This window comes from Salmo salar, chromosome ssa29 (genome assembly GCF_905237065.1).
Source record: "Salmo salar chromosome ssa29, Ssal_v3.1, whole genome shotgun sequence".
Classification (NCBI taxonomy): Eukaryota; Metazoa; Chordata; class Actinopteri; order Salmoniformes; family Salmonidae; genus Salmo; species Salmo salar.
This window is the reverse complement of record NC_059470.1, coordinates 17,163,169-17,188,980: the sequence shown is the minus strand read 5'-3', so window position 1 is coordinate 17,188,980 and position 25,812 is coordinate 17,163,169. Positions and strand designations below refer to the sequence as shown.

At 42.7% G+C, this 25,812-nt stretch overlaps 2 protein-coding genes across 2 annotated transcripts in view; one reads left to right on the top strand and one right to left on the bottom strand.

The window, feature by feature from the left end:
• Positions 1–114: 114 nt before the first annotated feature.
• On the bottom strand, positions 115–7,096 carry psme2 (proteasome activator subunit 2). The gene is given in 11 exon segments (NM_001141654.1): positions 115–564; positions 937–1,023; positions 1,141–1,195; positions 1,288–1,355; positions 1,482–1,550; positions 1,754–1,851; positions 2,050–2,095; positions 5,202–5,288; positions 5,502–5,564; positions 5,699–5,731; positions 6,947–7,096. Coding segments are annotated over 11 exon segments (735 nt in total). The 5' UTR covers positions 6,995–7,096; the 3' UTR covers positions 115–483.
• An 8,699-nt stretch (positions 7,097–15,795) lies between these two features.
• prex2 (phosphatidylinositol-3,4,5-trisphosphate-dependent Rac exchange factor 2) overlaps positions 15,796–25,812 on the top strand; it is a 209,451-nt gene continuing 199,434 nt past the window's right edge. Inside the window, exon 1 of the mRNA XM_014181194.2 lies at positions 15,796–16,323. Coding sequence (XP_014036669.1) covers positions 16,165–16,323 — 159 coding nt within the window. The 5' untranslated portion in view covers positions 15,796–16,164. The remainder of the gene's footprint in view (positions 16,324–25,812) is intronic.

Here is a 25,812-nt window from a genome sequence, read left to right as displayed (position 1 = left end):
AATGATTTTACTTGTTAAAAATCGGCACAGTTCTACTGCGGGGACGACGTTCGTTATGGTGCGTCTTCCCTAGAAGTCAGCTGGAAGTTTTAAAAATTAAGTCTCTAGGTTCAGTTTTAAACATTAAAGATGCGTTTATTAGCATGAAAAAAAGACTAATCTGGACAAAGCCAAGCAGCTTTGTTGCTGATGTACAAACAGGACTGATTGGTATAGTAGGATACCCAAGGATGGAAATTAAAGAAGTCTGCTAGCCTGAGGCTAGTAGAAAATGTGCCAAACTAGCCAGCTAGCTAAATTCTGTCATTTAAAATATCGCATGGCGTAGTACAATGTCACCCGAGTTATTACAAACTGTGGTCACATAGCCTGGCTGGCCAGTCCCCAAAATCCTTAAATTCCATCTTAGTATACCCCTGAAAAATGTCACTTTGTTGAGCCTGACTATTTTTTCATTCCTCCCCCCTTCTCTTCATGCGTATCTCAATACATTGAGGGCTTTTCTTCTCCTTTCGGATTAGTCACTTTTTCCAGGTTCTTGCTGATGATGTCATACAGTTCCGCCTGTAGCACACAAACACAGATAGAAACATTGAAGTAAGTGCTCTTGCATCTTTTACAGTACACTGGAGCTTATCTTTGGGGTTGGAGGTTTATAGCTGGACCTAAAACAAACCAAGTTGTGGGACATAGTCTCATCTTGACATTAGTTCACTTTAGAGGTCTTAAAACATCCAACAAACTTTAATTCATCCCTTTGACCCATTTCCCTTATAGATGAATGATGTTATTAATAATGATAGACTAGTGTTAGTAGTATCAGTATATACACTACTATAGTCATATATGGCAGTAGCATCTTGGCTCTGTCCCAAATGGGACCCTATTCCCTATTTAGTGCACTACTTTTGACCAGAGCCCATAAGGGGCACTCACATAGAAGCCACGGATGTCCAGAAGGATGACTCTGATGTCAGAGTAAACAGCCTCATCCTTCTCATGGACCAGAGAGCGGTAGTCCATCTGATAACAGGAAGAAGGAGAAGAAATATGGGGATGAGTAAAAGAAGGGCATGTGTCAGACATCAGGTCAGTTGAATAAAAAAAAATTGGGTAGTGTCTACAAATGCCAATTCTCACCACATGAGTTAACTTGGAGGCTTTAGACACTGCATCACCCCTCTCTGAAAAGTACCTGAAAGACCAAAAGTTATTGTGAAATGTAGGATCAACGTATGATAACCTCAAGGGCTCTAAGTTACTTGAACGTATGAAAAGCTATCGTACTTGTTAATGTTGGTGTGGAAGCCGTCCACTTTGGTCTTCACTGCAACTATTCTTTCCAAGATTTTCTCCTGGAAGTAACACATGGAAATGTCGATTATAATGAAACATCAGGAGAATACAATTCCATCTGTACCAGTTTAATGTTTTTCATGAACGACCACTTGACCTTAAACATACGTGTGTTGACCATTTACCTGGATTGCAACGCCAAAGTCATTCCCATCCTCTATTTTGGGGATGAGATGCTGAATCCAGCAGGACACCTAAGAAGATAAACACCAATGACTGCTACAGTAAATTTAAACCGTCACCAGCCTGTATCAGAGCATTGCATCTCATTTGACCACAAGAGGTCACTGTTGCTTTATTGTATTCTTACTGTAATGGTCTCAGTGCAAGGACGTCTGTCTAATTCTTACTGTAATGGCGGTTGTCCGCAGTGCTAGGATCTCTGTATAGTTCTTACTGTAATGATTGTCTCCCTCAGTGCTAGGATCTCTGGTTTGACTCTGTCAAGCAGCTTCACAATCTTCTCATTCCCTTTGATGAAGCCACATTTTGGAGCTAAAAGAGACCAAAGAAAAACACCACCACCAACTGGTAAGTAGCCACCACCTGCATCCACATAAAATACATTTATGTCAAATAATAAAAATACCCACTACTTGGAATTATTTTAGAAGCCTATTTTAAAATAGTTGGTCTTGAGCTGGCAACTACCACTCCTAAATGAAGGCCATGACTTAAACCACTGTTTTTTACCTTTCTTCTTCTTCTCATCATCATCATTCTTGTCAGTCTCCATTTCCTGGAGGGAGAATAAATTAGTCAATCTGTAGCCTTAACCTACCATGTCAAATATACAGTGCATTCGGAAAGTATTATGACCACTTCACTTTTCCACATTTTGTTACATTACAGCCTTATTCTAAAATGTATTAAATAAAAATAAAAATTCTCATTAATCTACACACAATACCCCATAATGACAAAACAAAAACAGGTTTAGAATTTTGGCAAATGTATTAAAAATAAAAAACAATACCTTATTTACATAAGTATTCAGAACCTTTGCTATGAGACTTGAAATTAAGCTCAGGTGCATCCTGTTTCCATTGATTAGCCTTGATGTTTCTACAACTTGGAGTCCAGCTGTGGTAAATTCAATTGAGTGGACATGATTTGGAAAGGCACACAGTTGACAGTGCATGTCAGAGCAAAAACCAAGCCATGAGGTTGAAGGAATTGTCCATAGAGCTCAGAGACAGGATTGTGTCGAGGCACAGATCTGGGGAATGGTACCAAAACATTTCTGCAGCATTGAAAGTCCCCAAGAACACAGTGGCCTCCATCATTCTTAAATGGAAGAATTTTGGAGCCACCAAGACTCTTCCTAGAGCTGGGAGCCTGGTCAAACTGAGCAATCAGGGGAGAAGGGCCTCACTCTGACAGAGCTCCAGAGTACCTTCCAGAAGGACAACCATCTCTGCAACATACCACCAATCAGGCCTTCATGGTAGAGTGGCCAGACAAAAGTTTTCCAAAAAGGCACTTAAAGGACTGATCATGCGAAACAAGATTCTCTGGATTGATGAAACCAAGATTGCACTATTTGTCCTGAATACTAAGCATCACATCTGAAGGAAACCTGGCACCATCCATACGGTGAAGCATGGGGGTGGTAGCATCATGCTGTGGGGATGTTTTTCAGCAGCAGGGACTGGGAGACTAGTCAGGATCGAAGGAAAGATGAACGGAGCAAAGTACAGAGAGATCCTTGATGAAAACCTGCTCCAGAGCACTCAGGACCTCAGACTGGGGCGAAGGTTCACCTTCCAACAGGACAAAGACCCTAAGCACACAGCGAAGACAACGCAGGAGTGGCTTCGGGACAGGTCTCCATGTCCTTGAGTGGCCCAGCCAGAACCCGATCGAACATCCCTAGAGAGACCTGAAAATAGCTGTGCAGCGACGCTCCCCATCCAACCTGACAGAGCTTGAGAGGATCTGCAGAGAAGAATGTAAGGAACTCCCCAAATACAGGTGTGCAAAGCTTGTAGCGTCATACCCAAAAAAACTAGAGGCTGTAATCGCTGCCAAAAGTGCTTCAGCAAAGTACTGGGTAAAGGGTCCGAATACAAACAAAGTACTGGGTAAAGGGTTCGAATACTAATGTAAATGTGTTCAGTTTTTTTATTTTTCATCAATTTGCAAACATTTAAAAAAATAAAGAATGTTTTTTCTTTGTAATTATGGGATAGTGTGTAGATTGATGAGGGGGAAACAAAATGTGTGTGGGGGGGGGGAAATCAAGGGGTCTGAATACACTGTATATGCTACTATTATAATGAATGAGCTAACTGCTATTCAAACCTAAATGCTTTCCCCAGCAGAAAAGGACAAAAACCAACTGGAGACGCTCCACTCTACAGGAACTGAGTAAAGTGGGGGATCTCCTGGCTAGAGACAAAAGCCCTCGCACAGAAGACAGTGAGGTGGAGCATCATGGTGGATGCCCTATGCTCCCAATTGTGCCAAGCGGTTATAGTCAAGTAAGTCAAACCATTCAATCCTGTGGCTCTATACTGAAGAAAAATATAAAAACACAACATGCAACAATTTCAAAGATTTTACTGAGTTACAGTTCATATAAGGAAATCAGTCAATTGAAATAAATGAATTAGGCCCTAATCTATGGATTTCACATTACTGGAAATACAGATATGCACCTGTTGGTCACAGACACCTTAAAAAAAAAAAAAATCAAAAAGGTAGGGGCGTCAATCAGAAAACCAGTCAATATCTGGTGTGTCCACCATTTGCCTCATGCAGCGCAACATCTCCTTCGCATAGAGTTGATCAGGCTGTTGATTGTGGCCTGTGGAATGTTGAAACTCTCCTCTTCAATGGCTGTGTGAAGTTGCTGGATAATGAAGGGAATTGGAACACGCTGTCATACACGTCAATCCAGAGCATCCCAAACATGCTCAAAGGGTGACATGTCTGAGCATGCAGGGCATGGAAGAACTGGGACATTTTCAGCTTCCAAGAATTGTGTACAGAGCCTTGCGACATGGGGCTGTGCATTATCATGCTGAAACATGAGGCGATGGATGAATGGCACGACAATGGGCTTCAGGAACTCGTCACTGTATCTCTCTGCATTCAAATTGCCATCGATAAAATGCAATTGTGTTCGTTGTCCGTAGCTTATGTCTGCCCATACCATAACCCCACCATGGGGCACTGTTCACATCAGCAAACCCCTCCCCCACACAACGTCATATAACGTGGTCTGTGGTTGTGAGGCCGGTTGAACGTACTGCCAAATTCTCTAAAGAGGCTTATGGTAGAGAAATGAACATTCAATTATCTGGCAACAGCTCTAGTGGACATTCCTGAAGTCAACATGTCATTTGCACACCAACTTGAAACATCTGTGGCATTGTGTTGTGTGACAAAGCTGCACATTTTAGAGTGGCCTTTTATTGTCCCAAGCACAAGGTGCACCTGTGTAATGATGCTGTTTAATCAGCTTTTCGATATGCCACACCTGTCAGGTAGATTGATTATCTTGGCAAAGGAGAAATGCTCACTAACAGGGATGGGAAGGGGGGGGGGGGGGGGAGTGCACAATTTGAGATAAGCTTTTCATGCGCATGGAACATTTCTGGGAATTTTTATTTCAGCTCATGAAACATGTGACCAACACTTGTTGCGTTTATATTTTTGTTCAGTGTATATGGAATGTGTCCCAAATAGCACCCAGTTGCCTATATAGTGGGCTACTTTTGAACAGAGCCCTGTGGGTAACCCAATGGGCCCTGGTCAAAAGAAGTTCACAAAAATAGTGAATAGGGTGCCATTTGGGAACAGATTTTGTATTTGGTTAGAAGAGCATGATAGCCAGTCACCTCATCCTCTGGAGTAGGAGGGTCTGGTATAGGGATGTCTAGAGGAGCATGGAGAGTGGACAGGTCTGTGATGCTGAGATCCTCCTCCTGGAAGAGAGATGGAAAAGAGAGCGGGATGGAGGAAGAGCGGGAGGGATAAAGGAGAGGAAGAGAGAAGAGGGAGAGAGAGATAGATGAGAGGAAAGTAGGTAAGTAGGTAGAGACGGTTGGACAAGATATGAAGGATGAAAAGGAAGGTTAATTTCACAATGTGGGGGCAGACAGTGATACATGGGATGTGACCTAACCAATGAGGCCTACCTTCAGCAGGTTGTCCAGTTGGGTGATCTTCAATGGGATGTAGTTTGAAAACAGATCCTCTGCCTAAAAAAACAACAGAAATAGGTAAGAACTAACTACACCATTATGCCACAACGGCATGTCCCTTTCTACTTCCAATGGTAATGCAATTGCACCAGCAGACATCTGATAACACAATAAGGCAAACACATACTAACCTGTTGATACAGAGACTGGCGGAAGTTCTCCACCTAAGGTGAAGGGATGAAAAGAAGATACTTTGGCTGCGTTTCAAACTCATAAAAAGACACACCCTCGTCCACTTACCCTCGCCTTATGCCCTTGGGGGAATGCCCGCAGCCATATTTGTCGTCGGTCCAAATGATTAGCCAGGCAAGGGAAGTTTGCAACCTAAGCCCCACAGCCCTCGTTTTTTTAAATGGAGTTTGCGAGTGTACAATTATGTTCACGTCGTAGCAATATAGAGTCAACATACAAGTGTAAGTAAAAACAAAATGTAAATAAGTTTACAAAAATTGTGCTACTAATGCACAAGCAAGTCTTATAAAAAGTAATTGTTTTTGTTTGGTTATCTTTTGGAAATTGTAGAAATAAAACATTTTCCTTCTTCAGAAGTTCCAGATAGGCAGGCTTTAGCTGATTAATTTGGCTGAAAACACAATCATCTCGGGATGAACGACTGACGAATTTCCGGGCAAGGGCGGTCCATTTAAAAATCATTCCTTCCTACCTTGCCCAGGAAGTGTATACTCGTCAGACGTCATAACACGTCATCAGAAGTGTCCACTTAATTTGAGGTCTGAGAGTGTGTCTTTTAAGTGTTTGGAAAGCAGACTTTGGCTGTATGATGGTTCATGTGGAAATAAGTGTACTAAACTCATACTACAAAATAACTTAAACTCACAAGCACATAAGGATCAGTGTGTCATCATTGTGTAATCTATTGTAAACTACCTTTACACACCTAAACTCAGACAGCCTGGAACGCCCCCTCAATCGAGTAAACCAGTGAAACCGTTTTTGCCCGTTTTGTTTTGCTTTCGCTTTTGCATAAGTAATGGCTGTCTGGCAGAATGACTAGGGATTTTTCCAACTAACAACGGCTGTGCGTAACAGAACAAAATGTAACAAGTTATTTGCCTTTCAGGCCATATCGCAAGAAACAAGTTTAGTTATAACCTATAGGTATTCTTATGCAACCACTCGCGCACAGTTAAATGGTAACATTATGTAAGAAAAAACATTTAGCCCAATTAACGCTAGCGAGGTTTCTCGGTCCATTGACGTGATTTAGGCTACATATAGCTTCGATGCAACCAAGAGAGTTGCATCGAAGCTAAACTAATGTAGCTAACGTTAGCTAGCTACATCGTGGAGATGCCAAAAGCAACGGCTAAATGAACGCTTAACACTTATTAACAACATATGCATTAGTTAGTGCTTACCTTCACTGCGTTTGCACTTTTTATTTTCAGTACAGATGATCTCGACATTTTGAGAACGGTTTAGTGAGAATTCTATCAAGTAAAAGGCCCGTCGTTGTAAATCTATTTCCTCAAAGTAGCCTACTTTCGTTTTCATAGGATTACATTCGAAAACCACCTGATCAAGCCACACCCACTGAATTAATTTTTCAAAAAATATATAGTCCCTTGATATTTAGCACACTTGTTTGCTAGTGAATTAAATGGCCATTTCAAATACAGTTGCTTGCTCACAATCTCATTATTGGAGACTACCAAGACCAAAACTCCCCATACAAAACATCTTTACTGGGGACATTTTAATTGAGGGAACCCACAACAATTGTGTCTATAACACATTTGTTGGCATTGGCATAATTATATTACATTTACATTGAAGTTGGCTTTGATTAAAGTTTCATCACAAACGCATTGATGATCATTGACCAATAGAGGGCGGCACACATCAAGGTTTATATTTCCCCTTCCGGATGTCTTCACTTCACTGTAGGACTACCCTTCACTGCATACCTGCATAGCGGTTTGATATGCATACAAATATAGCCTATGATAATGGCATAAGCATATAGCCTATGATAATGGAATACACATACCATTGCTTGTCAAACTTGGTATTTGGTATTTTATTAGGATCCAATTAGGAAAGCTAGACTAAACAGGAGGACATGTCTAAAAAGCTTTCCTCACTATATTTATAATAATGTCTTCATTTGGAGGTATTCTACCTGCATTTACTCTAGTCTAAATATTCAGACATTCTGAATCAATTTTCTACTCACCCAATGAGTAGGCCTAATTAATGTTCAGATCAAGACCCTGGGACTTAACACCTCCCTCTGCAACTGGATCCTGGACTTCCTGACGGGCCGCCCACCAGGTTATAAGGGTGGATAACAACACATCCACCACGCTGATCTTTAACACGGGGACCCTCAGGGGTGCGTGCTCAATCCCCTCCTGTACTCCCTGTTCACTCATGACTGCATGGCCAGGCACGAAACCAACACCATCATTAAGTTGGTCCTATATAAGTATATATATAGTATATATAGTATATATATATATATATATATATATATAAGTCCTATATCGCAACAAAGCATCCTTCACTCATGCTGCCAAACATACCCTCGTAAAACTGACCACCCTACCGATCCTCGACTTCGGTGATGTCGTCTATAAAATAGCCTCCAACACTCTACTCAACAAATTGGATGCAGTCTATCACAGTGCCATCCGTTTTGTCACCAAAGCCCCATACACTACCCACCACTGCGACCTTTTGCTCTCGTTGGTTGGCTCTCGCTTCATACTCATCGCCAAACCCACTAGCTACAGGTTATCTACAAGACCCTGCTAGGTAAAACCCCGCCTTACCTCAGCTCACTGGTCACCATAGCAGCACCCACTCGTAGCACGCACTCCAGCAGGTATATCTCACTGGTCACCCCCAAAGCCAATTCCTCCTTTGGTCGTCTTTCCTTCCAGTTCTCTGCTGCCAATGACTGGAACGAACTGCAAAAATCTCTGAAGCTGGAGACTCATATCTTCCTCACTAGCTTTAAGCACCAGCTGTCAGAGCAGCTCACAGATCACTGCACCTGTACATAGCCCATCTGTAAACAGCCCATCTATCTACCTACTTCATCCCCATACTGTATTTATTTATTTATCTGGCTCCTTTGCACCCCAGTATCTCTACTTGCACATTCATCTTCTGCACATCTACCATTCCAGTGTTTAATTGCTATATTGTAATTACTTCGCCACCATGGCCTATTTATTGCCTTAACTCCCTTATCTTACCTCATTTGTACTCACTGTATATATACTTTTTGTTTTCTTTTATTCTACTGTATTATTGACTGTATGTTTTGTTTATTCCATGTGTAACTCTGTTGTTGTATGTGTCGAATTGCTATGCTTTATCTTGGCCAGGTCGCAGTTGCAAATGAGAACTTGTTCTCAACTAGCCTACCTGGTTAAATAAAGGTGAAATAAATAAATAAGAAAGTTTGCTGATGACACAGCAGTGGTAGGCTTGATCACCAACAACGACGAGACGGCATATAGGGAGGAGGTCAGAGACCTGGCCGTGTGGTGCCAGGACAACAACCTCTCCCTCAACGTGATCAAGACAAAGGAGATGATTGTGGACTACAGGAAAATGAGGACCGAGCACGCCTCCATTCTCATCAACGGGGCTGTAGTGGAGCAGGTTGAGAGCTTCAAGTTCCTTGGTGTCCACATCACCAACAAACTAACATGGTCCAAGCACACCAAGACAGCCGTGAACAGGGCACGACAACACCTCTTCCCCCTCAGGAGACTGAAAAGCATTGTTGGTTAAAGGCTTGTGAGTAAGCATTTCACTGTAAGGTCTACACCTGTTGTGACAAATAAAATTGGATTTGATAAAAATTTACTAGGACTCTGGCCAAAAGTAGTGCACTATAAAGGGAATATGGTGCTATTTGGGGAAAAAAAACACAGTGTAAAATGGATCTAATTGAATTATCACATTACATCTTTGATTACGGTTAAACCTTATTAAACCATTAGCTTGGGTTGTGAAAATGACCCCCTTAAAATCCTTTTTAAAAGGTTTAGTCCTTCAACACACCCAGTGAACTAAAACAGGTAAATGTGGGCGTTAATGATTCCTCTTAAATAGGTGCCCTGGGGCTCTCGCCATCTGATTAGTAATGTACACAATACCAAGGTTCTGGTACAGTGCTCTTCAAGTTACTATTCTGACCAGACTGGTGCAACATCAAACACTCCAACTCTAAAAAACTTGACACATACAGCCCCTGGTCTCTCCACTGTTGTGGCCTACTGTAATGACCAGACAATAGGTGTTATATGAGGTGAATGAATACAATAGCTGCAGGATAATTATGCAATAAGGCATTAGGGGTGGTGGTATATGGCCAATATTCCACGGCTAAGGGCTGTTCTTATGCACAACACAATGCGGAGTGCCTGGATACAGCCCTTAGATGTGGTATATTAGCCATATACCACAAGCCCCAGAGGTGCCTTGTTTTGCTATTATAAACTGGTTACCAACTTAATTAAATGTTTTGTCATATCCGTGGTATAGCACTCAGGGTTCGAACCACCCAGTTTATAATGGCATTAGACTCTGTCCAGTAGTCCACTGACTGACAATACCATTTCTATTTGTCAGGGCACAGCTGGAGAAGGTTGTGGAGGCACAACTAAGAGAAGCAATAAAATTCTTGAAACAAGTGGAGAAAACGGCACAGAACCGATCCTGATGAAGGATATTTGTGAATGACCTATGTTCCCCAAAGACCAAAAAAAGTTTAAGTCAAGTAAGTCACTTTACTCTTAGAAACCGATGAGAGGACGAGCTGGTAGATTGTACTGACCAGTTGGACACGGGGTAATTGCATAGGTCATTCCTAAGACCTGTAACGGTAGGCCTACTGCAGAGTTTGGCCAAAGTATGTACTAAAGGAGTAGACGCCATGTCAGTGTTTAGCATTGCAGGGAGAGAACTCACACGGTGTGTGTGGGTCCCCTGACACCCCAGCTTTGGGACCCCTATTCCTACAGGGGTCACACTCTGTTGTGTGTGTAAGCGTGAGTGTGTAAGCGTGAGTGTGAGTCAGGGGGTCTTTTAACAGAGGAAAAGCAGGCCTAACTCACTAAAGCCTGACTAGGACCTCAGCTGGACAACGTTTGTTAACTTTTGCCACGGGAGGTTATGCAGACCTAATGCCTCCACACTAATCTCTAAATCTGTGTGTGTGTGCGTGTGTGGGTGTGTGTGTGCGTGCGTGTGTGGTGTGCGTGTGAGTGAGTAAGGGGGAGAGGTAGAAAAACCGGGGATGTTTAAAAACCAATGTAGATGAAAACAAATGGACAATAAAACTGCAGCAATTCAAAGGATTGAGGATAAAGGTCGACTATGGCCAGCAACTTGGAATTCACAGTAGGTGTACACTAATCTGAAGAATAGACTGATTGAAGGGGTAAATTAGCCTAATATTGTGATTGAGATAGAAAAGGAGCTCAAGGCAAAAAATGTCCAATATAGACTTCCCTTCAAATGGGAGGAAGCACTGAAGTGAGTGTGTACCTGAATGTATGTGTGTGCACGAGTATGTGTGTGTTGGTCTCTTTCTCTCTTTTGTGTGTTTGTGTATGTCAGAACAATCTAACCAGCCTGTTTCTGTATCTGTACCCAATCAATGTTTCACCTGACAATCATTTTAACTCTAAATGTCAAATTCAACGCTTCGTGTAACTGATCATGAAATACTTAAGCGTTCCGCAACACAACACTATTGAAATGCTATGTTGGATTGAAATGCTGGTAAGTCTGGTTGGGTCACGTGTGGCTCAGTTGGTAGAGCATGGTGTTTGCAACGCCAGGGTTGTGGGTTCGATTCCCATGGGGGACCAGTACGGAGAAAAATGTATGCATTCACTTCTGTAAGTCGCTCTGGATAAGAGTGTCTGCTAAATGACTAAAATGTAAAAAAATCTCACCACCACCACTATGGTGTGATTGTTAGTAGTGCTGGTCTGGGGACCTGCATACTGTGTTACAGTTCATTGATCAAGGATTAGGCTACAGCAGTGGTTCCCAAACCTTTTATAGTCCCGTACCCCTTCAAACATTCAACCTCCAGCTGCGTATCCCCTCTAGCACCAGGGTCATCGTAAGCCTGCCACACACACACTATACGATACATTTATTAAACATACGAATGAGTGTGAATTTTTGTCACAACCTGGTTCGTGGGAAGTGACAGAGAGCTCTTATAGGACCAGGGCACAAATAATAATATAATAATAATCAATAATTTTACTTTTTATTTTACCATATTACTTATAAAACCTTATTTGTTCATCAAAAATGGTGAATAACTTACCACAGGTTAATGAGAAGGGTGTGCTTCTCAGTCTTAAATCATTTTCCACACACAGTCTGTATTTAGTTTTCATGCTAGTGAGGGCCGAGAATCCACTCTCACGTTGCAAAGGGCATCAGTGTCTTAACAGCACGATTTGCCAAGGGAGGATACTCTGAGCGCAGCCCAATCCAGTTGTTGTAATGATATCTGTCCTTACCTTACGTTGGCTGTGTCCCACATGGCGCCCTGTTTCCTTTGTGGTGCACTACTTTCACGAAAGTTTAGCAACCCTAACTGTAACCCCTAGCCTAGCTAGTGTTAGCAACCTAACATTAGCCACAACAAATTGTAATTCATAACATGTCATACATATTGCAAGTTCGTAATATATTGTACGAATTGAAATTTGTAACGTATCATACCAATTATAATTCATAACATATGATACATTACAAATTACAATTCGTATGATATGAAATGGATGATGGACATCCACAAATGAATGCCACATCAAACGTAACATATCATACTAATTTGAGTGTCCTGAATATTCGTTTACTACGTTGCTTCTACCCCTGAGTCCAGGTTGCAGTCACCTCACACATCACTTTGATAATCAGTCAATGTTATAAATGGATAACACTGACTTCAGAAGTGTGAATTCTTCTCTTTTCTGGTAATGATGAACTTTCATATACTAAATATTCTCACAAGGTTTTTGTCAAGACGGTCCACTATCTGAAGTTTAACATGATACTATACTTTAGTGAATGCCAAATGAATAGTAGACTGCCAAACTGGCAACAACAAAAATATATTCCCAACCAATATTAATTGAGTGATTTCCTAAATGTAGGACTATGCTTGTTTCTAGTCAGTTGTGGTGTAGATTGTATTCCTTCCCACAACTTAACAGCCCAGTATGTAAATATCTGATAAGTTCCACCGTTTCATTATTGAGGAAAAAATGTACTTACTATGACTGTGTGATATGTGGTTGTCTAAACCTATATCTTAAAATGAATGCGCTCAGTGGCAATTGTAACATTGTTAATCTTGGTAGGGCAAACAAAAACAAAATAATTGGGGGGGATGCACTAAACAATACATGAATTCCACTATAATGGTGACAAATGGTGCCCACAAACCGTTAGGGCCTACATAAAGCTGTCTCAACAGCAGAGTCCCAACAGCAGTCCCAACACCTTACCACTGCTACACCTGACTATCAGAGAAGTCTTGTCTGGCAGTTCATTCAGCCTCATTTACTGCTTAATAAAAACAGGTGATATGGCTGACTTGCTTAAACAAATGTTGTTTCTAATGACAAATGAGATGTACAGACTATGGCATAAGGGTGACAAGCGGATAAGAGGTCATCCGTAATTTCAATTAAGACATTAATGAACGAGCTAGGACGGACGTAATAAATGTAACTATTTGTTCAGCACTTTTTAAATGTACAGCGACAGAATTCAGAACATGGGCCGTTCTTACAGTGTTCTCCCTGTACGCCATGTCAGAACTGTAGGATAAATAAAGGGGGCATATAAATTGACAATTAAAGCTCTTACAATATTCAATGATTACAGTTCTCTAAAACAGGTTATAGGCTACATGTGCACCATCAAGTCAGAACAGTAGGAAAAATTAAGAGGGTAAGATATACCAAATTATTAGGGTGAGGCACATGGGCTACTAACAGTTTACTACACAACATACACTTAGTATTACTTTCTTAGCTACAGTATACATATTTCCCTGGCATATTACATCATACAAGCATACAATACATTTTTGTTGTGCTGTGCTCACTTGAACAGGAAGGTGGCGCGGCGGTCCTTCGTGGGCAAATTTTGTCATCAAACTTTGTCATCAAAGTCTGGCATTCTCTGGATTTATGGTGCTTTCAAGACAACTGGGAACTTGGGGAAAAAAACAAGGTCGAATCATAATGACGTCAGTGATCTTCAGGTCGTAGCTCTAGAAAGAGGCCCGAGTTCCCGACTTTCAATTCCAAGTTGGGTGACCGTTCAAAACGTATTTTCCCAGTCAGAGCTAGTTTTTTCCCGAGTTCCCAGTTGTCTTGAACTCACTGATGTCAGATAACCCAGTTCTGAGTTAACAGTTGTTTTGAGTGCAGCTGAAATCATGCTGGATTGACAGTATGGCCAATGTGGAATGTTTATCATTTTAGTTTGGAAAAGAGACCCTTAAACCCAGAATTGGGACCACACACCCACTCCACTGAATAGCAGGCTAGTGATTGCTTTGCAATGCTTGCAGTTAGCCACTGATTCCTTCCAAACCATTCATTGTTGAATTTACGATTTCCAACTTGTTGTTGTAATGTGTATGTCCAAGGACCAATGAGCACCGATACATTTAATCTATCATTTCTCTTCATTATTTCTCTTCTTTTGACAAGGAATAAAAAAGATTTGCCAGTAGATTGTTGACTTGATTCATGATGATGACTGCTAGCTAAGATTTTGAAAGTATGATGCTGACAGTCCAATCAAAGCTTCTGTAGATATAACGTGATTTGACGTCATTTTATCTGTGGCCAATGACCTTGAGCCTTCTTGGATGGGCACTTCTAATGTAACTCTATGGCAGCACCCAAGGGCTTGAATTTTCGAGCTGTACCCTTAGATTTGACAGTGACGTGGTGTCCCCATGAGTGACAGAACACTGAGCCAATCACGACGCAACTAGAGAACATTACTAACCCCTACGCTCCATGTTTTCTGCTGGCTGCACCACCACCACAGAATGCACTGAGCTAGGCTGAAACACCTGCATTTTGGAGCTGCCTTACTCAAGAAAGCGAAAGAGACCATGTTTGTATGGAGGCTTAATTAACTCAATGATTTTTAAAATTAAATGTTTTATTGTTTGCAAACTGATATGTGACACGTATTAATACCAAAATAACATGCAAAACAGGCAACCCCCCCCCCAATTTTTATATTAACATTTATTTTAGCTAAAAATGTGGGGCTCAAAACAGGTGGGGCTCTGCCCTGAATGACGGATTGCAAGTAAGCCACTCTGGATAAGAGCATCTGCTAAATTACTAAAGTACATTTATTAAAAAATTATAATAATAACTACTCTCTCACATTAAATGTAACTTTTGCGTTAGGCTAATACATAACTTCTAAACCCCAGATAGCAGGCCTATAAATAGTGAGAAACTCCAAAACAGTCTGTCCAGGTTAGTGTTATACCTCTACCATGCATTCCATGAACATTTCCCCTCCATACTGTTGGTCTGAAGGTAGCAGGCTGCAGCTGTTTCCCAAAGGACACCCTAATCCCTATTTAGTGCACTATGGGTCCTGGTCAAAAGTAGTGCACTGTGTCGGGAATAGAGTGCCATTAGGGACATGTCATTGGGGACATAACCTGGGTCTGCTGGCGGCCATTCCCAGGGTTGGTTTCCTGTCCTCTCCGTGGTGGTGGTGGTGGTGGTGGTGGTGGTTGGGTGGAAGCATAGAGATAGATAGAGGACTCTAGTGCACTCTAGTGCACAAAAGCCTGTTTTATCAGCGCAATTGAGGACTTTCACGATTTTGAAGTAGTCAACTGGGTGGGACTTTCTATGGGTTAAGGAAGGATGACATAATTCCATCCAGGTCATGGGTGGGGGGTGGTCAGACAATTATTTATACTTGTGAGAAAACCACGTTTGCAGTAAATCACCAACCTTGGCTTCATACCTTTTCCAGGTGGTAGTATGCACCCTTTCAGTTTGTTTACCATCTCATAGAAGTTGTAGAAGAAGAAAATGTACTACTTTAAAATCGAATTGGCCCTGCCACTGGTCATAGACTCCATAAAACTACATATGCAATGTTGCGTCCTCTAACTATCTCTATGGGTGGAAGAGCGAAAATGAGTAGGGAGGCTGGAACTGGGATGAGGGTCTAAACAGGAGTCAAGTAGTTTGACTGATGTCCAGACGCGTACCGCTGTTGTGTTTCACAGTTTTCCTTTCTCTCAGTCAGGCAGGCGTGTGAAACTAAGCGAGGGTCTCCGCATTTGATCGTGAATTTTGAGTGTTTATAGCGGCGAAGTTGTCAAATAGATTTTTTTGTTTGGGTTGTTTCGTACAGTGTGTTATAAAGGGCCTTTTATTCATTGGACTGAGTGCGTTTGCACCCCAGGGAGTGAGTGAACGGAGATTCACCTCCACTTTTAAACCATGTTGCAAACTTTTTTTTCCGGCAACAATTGAATTAAACTTTTTAATTTCAAACGTTCTGCAGACAATATATCGCCATGAATTGCGTTATCACCATGACTGATGAAAGCAAAGGAGAACACGGGAAAGGCGAAAGCGGGAAAGATTTGGAGAAACAGCTACGCCTGAGAGTGTGTGTTTTGAACGAACTTCTGAAGACTGAACGGGATTATGTCGGGACACTCGAGTTCCTTTCAGTGAGTTCATAAAGTTGTATTATTTAATGAAGTAACCTATTTAATATCTCCCAGATATATTCGCTTGCGGCAGGAAATCTCACAGGTTCAGACACCAAACGTGCCTATTTATTATGCAAGGGGCATAGGAGTCCTCCGACTCCCATGCAGCAGAACTCATGCGGTTCACCTCAAAACCAGAGTCGTGCATTGCCTGTCAATCTCATTGATGGTGAAACTCAAACTATAATTTGTCAATCTCAGAGTAAACCACTGTTTCATTATCTAGCTCAGTTGAAGGTTTACCAGCAGAAAATCCGCATGTCTCTTTCCTGCAGAGTTTGTAGCCTAGGCCTCTTCTCAAAGGAGATTACCTTTTCAGATTAAGTGTGAGAAATTAGGAAAGCAGCAACAGCATAAAGGAAGGCATTCTTCTCTGTGACTTTCTGAGACCAGTGTGACTGTTTAATCCTATTCTCAGATTCTTTCAATAATACAACTTTATAATCGTTTTTTTTGCTACTTAAAAGACAAGGCTTCCTTTATTGTAACAAGACTCCACTGAGCGATTTAGATGAAGGCCTATTATTCTGTGATTAAATCTATTCTGTGATGTATTTTTCTGATATCTAAGTGTTTACAAATAATACACAGTTAAATATTAACCTACTAGAACTATACGTTTCCCTGGGATTTTGCAAGTTACATGCCATGTGAATGTGGCTTGAACACAGTGTCTGGGCGATCAATCGAACTTGAAAGATGATTCTATTGTGATTCTCATACCATCCATAAAAGTGGTCTGAGAACCTCCACAGCAAATACCTGGGAGTTGAGCTCTTTGCCAAAAGCTGAACCAATACACCCAGAAACAGGTGTCAACAGAGACACAGGTGGACCGAAAATCAAAACCACCCGTACTGGCACACAGCTGTTCTCCTGCAAACCGCTGTGTGTGTGTGTGTGTGTGTGTGTGTGTGTGTGTGTGTCTGGAGTGGACTCCCCTATGCTGCCTGGCCTGAACGGTAATGCAGGACTTGGCTGGGCCATAAGAATGACATTCTGTCAGTTTAATGGCATTACTAAGAAAACAGCCAGGCTCAAAGGCAGGAAGGACGGAGGGCCACTGCTGTTTAAAAATGCACACTGGGTCCTGGATGCCTGTCTATGTGTGCGAGGCAACTTGAGAAAGCTGTTAGCATATTTTATAAATGAATTGTCTGTAGAGTTATTTATGTCTCACTTTGTTAGACAATGTTTGGCTAGACTCGTTAATGACAGCGAAGGCGGCTTAATAAGCATGGTCCGGGAGTTTTTCTAAGGAGATCTGAACAGGAAAACTCTGGGCCTTTTCATAACTTGTGATTATGAATGTGTTATTAAGTCTGCATACATGTGAAGGAAGCTTTTGAACCTGTCATTTACAACCTGGGAGGTAACCACCGGTCAGACTCGGGACTGGGGCCGTATGCATCAAGTGTCTCAGAGTAGGAGTGCTGATTCAGAATCAGTTTTGCATTTAGGATCACAATGAATACAATTACATGGAGACTAACGGGGGGGGGGGGACGACCTGATGCTAGATCAGCACTCCTACACTGAGACACTTGATACATACGGCCCCAGATCAAGACTGTGTCTTATGTGTCCTGACCACCATGGCTCCCCTCCACATTACTCTCCCAAGACTTTGCTTTCCTTTCCCTGTATGGTGGTGGTGGTGGTGGTGGTGGTGGTGGTGGTGGTGGTGGGGGGGGGGGGCTGGAGGCACTGTGTTGTGTGTCATTAAGAAGGTTATTTCCCAGACCACATGTTCTGTATGTAGACATTCCTCTGTTCCTCTATGCCTTCTTCTCTCCCTCCTTCAATCCCTTCCTTCTTTCTCTCCCTCCCTCCATCCATCCCTCTGCTCCACAGATGGCTCCAATGGACTGGAGGGAGGGAAGGAGAGAGGGATGGATGGAGGGAGGGAGAGAAAGAGAGGGGGATGTAGGGAGGGAAGGAGAGCGAGGGATCGAGGGAGAAATGTGGGATGGGGGGTGAAGGAGAGAGGGATGGAGGGGGGAAGAGGGATGGAGGGAGACGAGGAACTAGGAAGGACTCTTAGCTTGATACAGAGCAATCCTTCTGGAATAGTCTCTTCCTAGAAAACATCCCACCATCATTCCATAATTGGGTTGAGATAGAATGGAATGGCCTGGATAGAGGCAATGGTTATGTCCCAAATAGCACCCCATTCCCTACATAGTGCACAACGTTTGGTCAAACGTAGCACACTAAGTAGGGAATAGGGTGCCATCTGGGGATCACAAATAGCATGGGAGTGTCCTCTCTCTGTCCTGTGTTTTTGGGAGTGCAACCCCTGCCTCCGCCTCCCCTACGGTGCTGTGACTGGGATTCATTCAAGGAGCTGGCTCTGAAGCACTGGCAGGAAATCAAACATGTGTTTATTTATGTATCAGTATTATCGATAGTGATACTTCTATCTACGCTACTTTGCCAAGTAGTTATGAAATGTTTCATATATATTCCCTTTAATCCCTTTAAGCAGCTTCGCATTTGCTCAGCCAAACTACTGTAGCTTCACAGTTCAGTGGTAAACAAGGGACATTTTGCCATCTCCAAGGCCTGAATATGTTCAAGCTGAGAGGTTCATGTGATGTTGATGAAAGGTAAGGTACCCTCTCTGAGACATGGGGAGGAATGGAAAGAGGGAGAGGGAGGGAGAAAGAGATGGGCCTACTTCTCCTCGTCTCTCTTATGGGGGGGGGGGGGGTCATCATCTGGGGATGAAATAACAACCCTGGGGCTGGGGAGAGAGAGCCCTGACTGATCATTTTCATCTGATGCTCTTCATTAGAAACACACGCACTTCATCCAAGCATCTGATCCTTGAGGTCCTCAACTCTGCAGTAACAGTGAACAATCCACGTTCTCGTCACGTGGCTCTGAGAAAGAAGGTCAACAGCCACGCACCTTTTGCACTGCAGGAAATCTGAGAGGAACTTTCACATGAAGGGTCTGATATTATCTGGATTATCTATGTCTAACATCCAAATATCAACACGGGCCAGGGGTTATGCGCCCTGGTCAAAAGTAGCTGACTATAGGGAATAGGCTGCCATTTGGGAAACACAGGCAGACAGTTTCAGACTCTGGACCAAGAGGGCATGTGTGACTGTTTTGGGGGTTGCGGTCTGACTCCGGAGTGACGAGCCGGGAGGATCTGCCAGGGGGAAAAGGGGTATAAGGAGGCAAAGGGGAAGACATTACCAGGAGGGTGCAGGGGGGAAAAGGGGGTTAGGTTAGTGACGTGGATGCCTAGGCTTGGTGCCTGTTCTTGTAAACCATATTTCCTGGTAGAGGCAGGAATTCCTGAGAGGTTAGGAATTGCAGGGGAACAATGAAAACACCGTCCGGCCAGTAGCTAGCTGCCTGCTGGAGTTCAGCTCAGAGGAAACTAAAGGCTTCTCGCTTTTGCGTCCCAAATGGCACCCTATCCCCTACATAGTGCACTACTTTTAACCAGAGCCCTATATAGGGGGCCGTTTGGGACTCGACCCACTGCCTAACTACTGAACCCTAACACAACCTGCCTGGCTTCACAATACAATAAACCACAGTACACTACCTACAGCTGGGGCCTGGGGCAGTGGAAAACAACATGGGAGACTTCTTAATGTTGTCCCCCGGTCCTCTTTAGAGAGGTTTCTCAAATGACCAGGGCCCACGGGGAGTAGGGCGCCATTAGTGGAACTGCCCATGTTTATTCTGGACAACGGAGGGACAAGAAAATGACATGGTCTTTTAAAAAGAAAAATCTGGTTGAAGGAAACAAGGATGGATGAAAAGATAAACTGAGTGTAAACTAAGCTCTCCTGGTGATTGCGTCCCGTGCTTCTCCTGTTGTGGCAGGTGTTTTTGTGTTACCGGGTACTCTGGAGGCCTGGCTGTGACCGTGGCATTGTTGACAGTTTTGGTTTTTGAGCGAGGGGGACAATGAAACCCACTCCGTTGCATGATAAGCACTTCAGTGAGAGGGTGTCGTGAGGGAGAGAAGGGACGCCTTTTATGTGAGACTTGTAGGGCTGCGTCTCAAATGGCACCCTGTGCCCTTTATAACGCACTTTTGACCATGGCCCATAGGGCTCTGTAGAGAATAGGGTGCCATTTAGGACGCAGGCAAAGAAGCAACTCTCGGTGTAATATATTCCCCTAGGCTCTGCTGTGTTAGTGGTCCCACTGCAACCCTCCTCCCCCTTTCCTCTCTCCTTGTTGCTGCGACAGCTTGTGGAACCGTAAAGAACCATAAATTGACCACCTAAATGTAATGTTTTTAAAACCTTGATAATCCCACTCGTAAAACGTGATTTAACGTGAAACTAAATGTGGCCCTATAAACTCTGACTGGATCACTTTTCCATGCGGGCTTTTCAATAATTCATTTCCCTATCACCGTCTTCATTTTAGCTCTGTATATTTGGTCATCCACGGAGTACATTTCCCTGCAGTGAAAAACCATAAAGCTGGCAAACCTGTGGTAGTTTGATATTAATTAAAGCTTGTAAATCAGAACGTTTTTGAGCTGAGACGGGAAATCAGGGCTGATGAGGAAAACACAGACTCGGATCTCTCTCTCTCTCACTCACAATCTGTGCTGGGTTTGTTTACCGGGCTGTCAGGCTGGGGATCTTGTTTTTGTGTGTCACACATGACCAGTGGTGAGCACGGTATGTGTATGTGTGCATGTTTGGATGGGGGCTCCATATCCTCTGGACGGACATCCAGTGACCCCAGGGTCGCGACCTCTTGTTCTCCTCTCCTTCCTGTCGGTTAATCTTAAGACTTCACTAAGTTCTTCCCCTATTCCCCCTCCTGACCCACCAGCCCCCTGATGTTCTGGAAACGGAAACAGACGATGTTGACATGCAGTGTGTCCCTACTCATTCAAAATACATGCATGCGCTTGGATAACAACATATGCACGCTAACGTGTGCTTCTGCTCAGATAGGAAAACACTCACGCGTCGTGGAGAGTGCAGAGGAACGGATCAGTCCTGTTTATTAACCATAGGCACGCTGACTTCACACATCACGTAGCTCCTCATCACCCAGGGCTCTAAGACTGAGCCCCTACCCCTCTCACCTCCTCACCCCCTGCCCCTCTCACCTCCTCACCCCCTGCCCCTCTCACCTCCTCACCCCCTGCCCCTCTTGACGAACCCTCTAACTCCCCTGCTGCTCACCCATACCTTCCCCCCACTCTACCGAATACTATCACCTCTCCCTCCGTTCTCTCCCCCTGCTCGTCTCTTCCCCTCTCCCGCTTTCACCTATAACCCCTCTCATCTGTAACCCTCTCACCCCTTTACTCTCACTGGACCAAACCTTAGCTAATGGATCTCTCTCTCTCTCTCTCTCCTCTACACTCCGCCGTCCCACAGGCAACACCGGCTGCATATGTTCCATCCATTATATCTGCATCCCAAATGGCACCCTATTCCCTATATAGTGCACTACTTTTGACTAGGGCCCATAGGTCAAGTGCACTACATGGTAAAAAAAAAAAAGGGGTGCCATTTGGGACAAAGCCTTTGTTGACAAGGAGAGTTGTATTTTTCCAGTGCTACTTGCAGCATCATTAAGATCTCTATCTGTCTAATCAGGCAGGCCTGACACACACACACACACACACACACACACACACACACACACACACACACACACACACACACACACACACACACACACACACACACACACACACACACACACACACACACACACAGGGCTGGTTCTTTTCCAGAGGATTTGTTCTCATGGAGGGGGATTTTTTTTATCCTCTCTCCCTCCCTCCCTCTATCCCTTTATCTTATTCTATCTTATCCTCAGCTCTGCCCAGAGCCTCTTCTCCCAAGGTTTAGAGCAGGCTTGTTACACACACTGCGTGTCTTTATCTGAGTGTGTGTGTGCACAGAGATTGTGAGAGAAAGAATAGATGATTTTTTTTCTCCTGTCCTCTCTTTTTTTTTAAATTCTATTGGGTCAGTGTCTCCAGTGTGTGAAAACAGCGAAAACATTGTGCGGTTCTTTTCTTTCTGTCCGTCCTTCTTTCTGAGGTCCCTGAAGAGTTGCAGCAGGTATCTCTGTCTGCATTCTAATCTCACACCGCCTGATGAACCGACCAACCAACCAAGGCATAAATAGACTGGTTTCATCATACCTCTGCTGGTTCAGGAGCATGTAATCACCACCCAAGTTTATTTTCCATAGTTGTTGTGTGTGTAGTTGGAGTGTTTCCAAGTCTGTTGTGTGTATTCCTGTCTGATTGTTTGTGCGTGTGCGCGTGCAAACTAGGGATGGGCACGGTTAATCGAATATCTGAACAAACGTTAATATTCAAATTACTTGAGTGATTGTTCATTTTTGAAAAAATGTTGTAGGCCTACATTATCCGTGAAACATTTTGGCCTGCAAGGATATACCATTTGAAATTCAAGTTTTAATAAACCAACTTTTGAATGTAGTTTTTATAACGGTGCATTGAGCTAACTTACTGCTGGGCATTTAGCCCTCCAGGATGTCCTATTTTCCCCACTTCAAATAGCAATCACAGGCACTCACCTAATGGAGTTTCCATAATACCTGACACAGAACAATGCAAAACACTCACCAGATAACCTTTTTGTAACAGAATCAGTTCTATCATTGCGAAAATCAGACTTCTCTCTCGTTGTTGCTGTTAGCCAAACTACCAAAGAAAAGCAGCATGTCTGCTGTTTACCTCTGCAATGTGCATTTGAGTCATTCTGATTGGTCGAGAGTTAATAGCTTAATGTTAGTTTGTTTTTCTTTTTTTCCGACTATCTGGATATCCCCCAAAAAATGCATATTATTTTAATAATAAAATAATTTCAAACGTCCATCCCTATGTGTGTGTGTGTGTGTGTGTGTGTGTGTGTGTGTGTGTGTGTGTGTGTGTGTGTGTGTGTGTGTGTGTGGTTGGAACCTAACCTGAGCGCTAGACTAAATTTGTCTCTGTTGGCAGAGCTGAATGATTGCAGGGATTAACTATCTGGTAGAGCAGAGCTCTGGAGTGGAGGGAGTGGAGACTTCACCAGGTGCACCTCTAGATCCCTTATCAATTAAAATGTTGGAAAGGGCTAATTAAGTAAATACCTATCTATTTTTCCCACGTGGCTTGGGGATTTACCTTCTGACTTTTCAGTGAGGTTTTATTCATTAGCTCTTAGAGAATGAGAGACTTATTTTTTTCTCACAAATTAAGATTTTATTTAATTGAACTATTATGATACAGTGATATTGGATCATTCTCCTGTATCATGCTTAATTACACCAAAATAAAATACACTTAGCGACAGAATATGGAGGATGAACAGAGTGCATCTTCAAGACCCAAAATGTATTAAATGCGTAAACGAAAAAATAAAGAAGACCTTTACCATTACAAATGTAGACATATACGACAGAGAAAAGCCAACCCCCAAAATAATTTGGGATGCTTTTAAGGTGTACATCAGGGGAATGATAATCTCATACTGTGCAAGAGTTAAATCTGAGTTAATTATTTATTTTTCTTTCATTTACAAAGTAAAGAAGAAAATACATTTTTGGAACTTAAGCAGGAATATGATCTTTTACTTTTGAAGAGACTACAGGTTAAACTCAAATAAAGCATACTATTTATTTTATGGTAAATAAACTTGGTAAACACCTCTGAGGCCTCACAAAAAGAATACAGTTGAAGTCGGAGGTTTACATACACCTTAGCCAAATACATTTAAACTCAGTTTTTCACAATTCCTGACATTTAATCCTAGTTAAAATTCCCTGTCTTAGGTCAGTTAGGATCACCACTTTATTTTAAGAATGTGAAATGTCAGAATAATAGTAGAGAGAATTATTTATTTCAGCTTTTATTTCTTTCATCACATTCCCAGTGGGTCAGAAGTTTACATACACTCAATTAGTATTTGGTAGCATTGCCTTTAAGTTGTTTAACTTGGGTCAAACGTTTCGGGGAAGCTTTCATAAGCTTCCCACAATAAGTTGAGTGAATTTTGGCCCATTCCTCCTGACAGAGCTGGTGTAACTGAGTCAGGTTTGTAGGCTGATTTCTTTTGATTTTCCCATGATGTCAAGCAAAGAGGCACTGAGTTTGAAGGTAGGCCTTGAAATACATCCACAGGTACACCTCCAATTGACTCAAATTATGTCAATTAGCCTATCAGAAGCTTCTATAGCCATGACATCATTTTCTGGAATTTTCCAAGCTGTTTAAAGGCATAGTCAACTTAGTGTATGTAAACTTCTGACCCACTGGAATTGTGATACAGTGAATTATAAGTGAAATAATCTGTCTGTAAACAATTGTTGGAAAAATGATTTGTGTCATGCACTAAGTAGATGTCCTAACCGACTTGCCACAACTATACTTTGTTAACAAGAAATTTGTGGAGTGGTTGAAAAACGGGTTTTAATGACTCCAACCTAGGTGTATGTAGACTTCCAACTTCAACTGTACATGCCAAACCAGTTATAATTATTTAAGATAAATAGCAATTTTAATAGCTTCTATGGAAGTGTATATAAATCAGAATTAAATAACAGTTTGACTGATCCTACAGCTTTCTTTCTTCAGGGTTATTAAATCTAGAAGAAGATTTAGAAGAGAAAGAGCAGGCCAGTGCGAGGGAGAGAGGAGGGGCAGGCAGAACCGTGCACTTATGTCATAGTAATCTGCATCTCACAATGCCTTAATTGTCTTGCATGCCTCACAAATTCTTCCTCTCTGGTTTTATTTAAATTACACAACTTTCCCCAGGCCTTCATAGCCATATAGTCTAGTTCGGCAATAACACAGAAAATCATGTTTTATCATAATTGTACTGTGAATAAAACCATTTTTTTACTCCCTTTTTGTGATATCCAATTGCGATCCAATTACGATCTTGTCTCGTTGCTGCAACTCCCTAACGGGCTCAGGAGACGCGAAGGTCGAGTCATGCGTCCTCCGTAACATGACCCGCCTAACTGCTCTTCTTAACACCCGCTCGCTTAACCCATAAGCCAGCTGCACCAATGTGTCGGAGGAAACACTGTTCAACTGACGACTGAAGCCAGCCTGCAGGCGCCCGGCCAGCCACAAGGAGTCGCTAGAGTGCAATGATCCAAGTAACACCCCCCTGGCCAAACTCTCTCCTAACCCAGACGTCGCAGGGTCAATGGTGCGCCGCCCTATGGGACTCCCGGTCACGGCCGGTTGTGACACAGTCTGGGATCGAGCCCGGGTCTGTAGTGACGCCTCAAGCACTGCGATTTAGTGCCTTAGACTGCTGCACCACTCGGGAGGCCCTACACTGTGGTTTTAATTATGTGGGGGAAAAAACATTATTTTTAGGATTTTTCTTAAAGTTATGGATCCCAACGTGGTTTAAACGTTCACACCCCTATTAAAAAACAAATACAAGAACATGTTTCAGTATAATA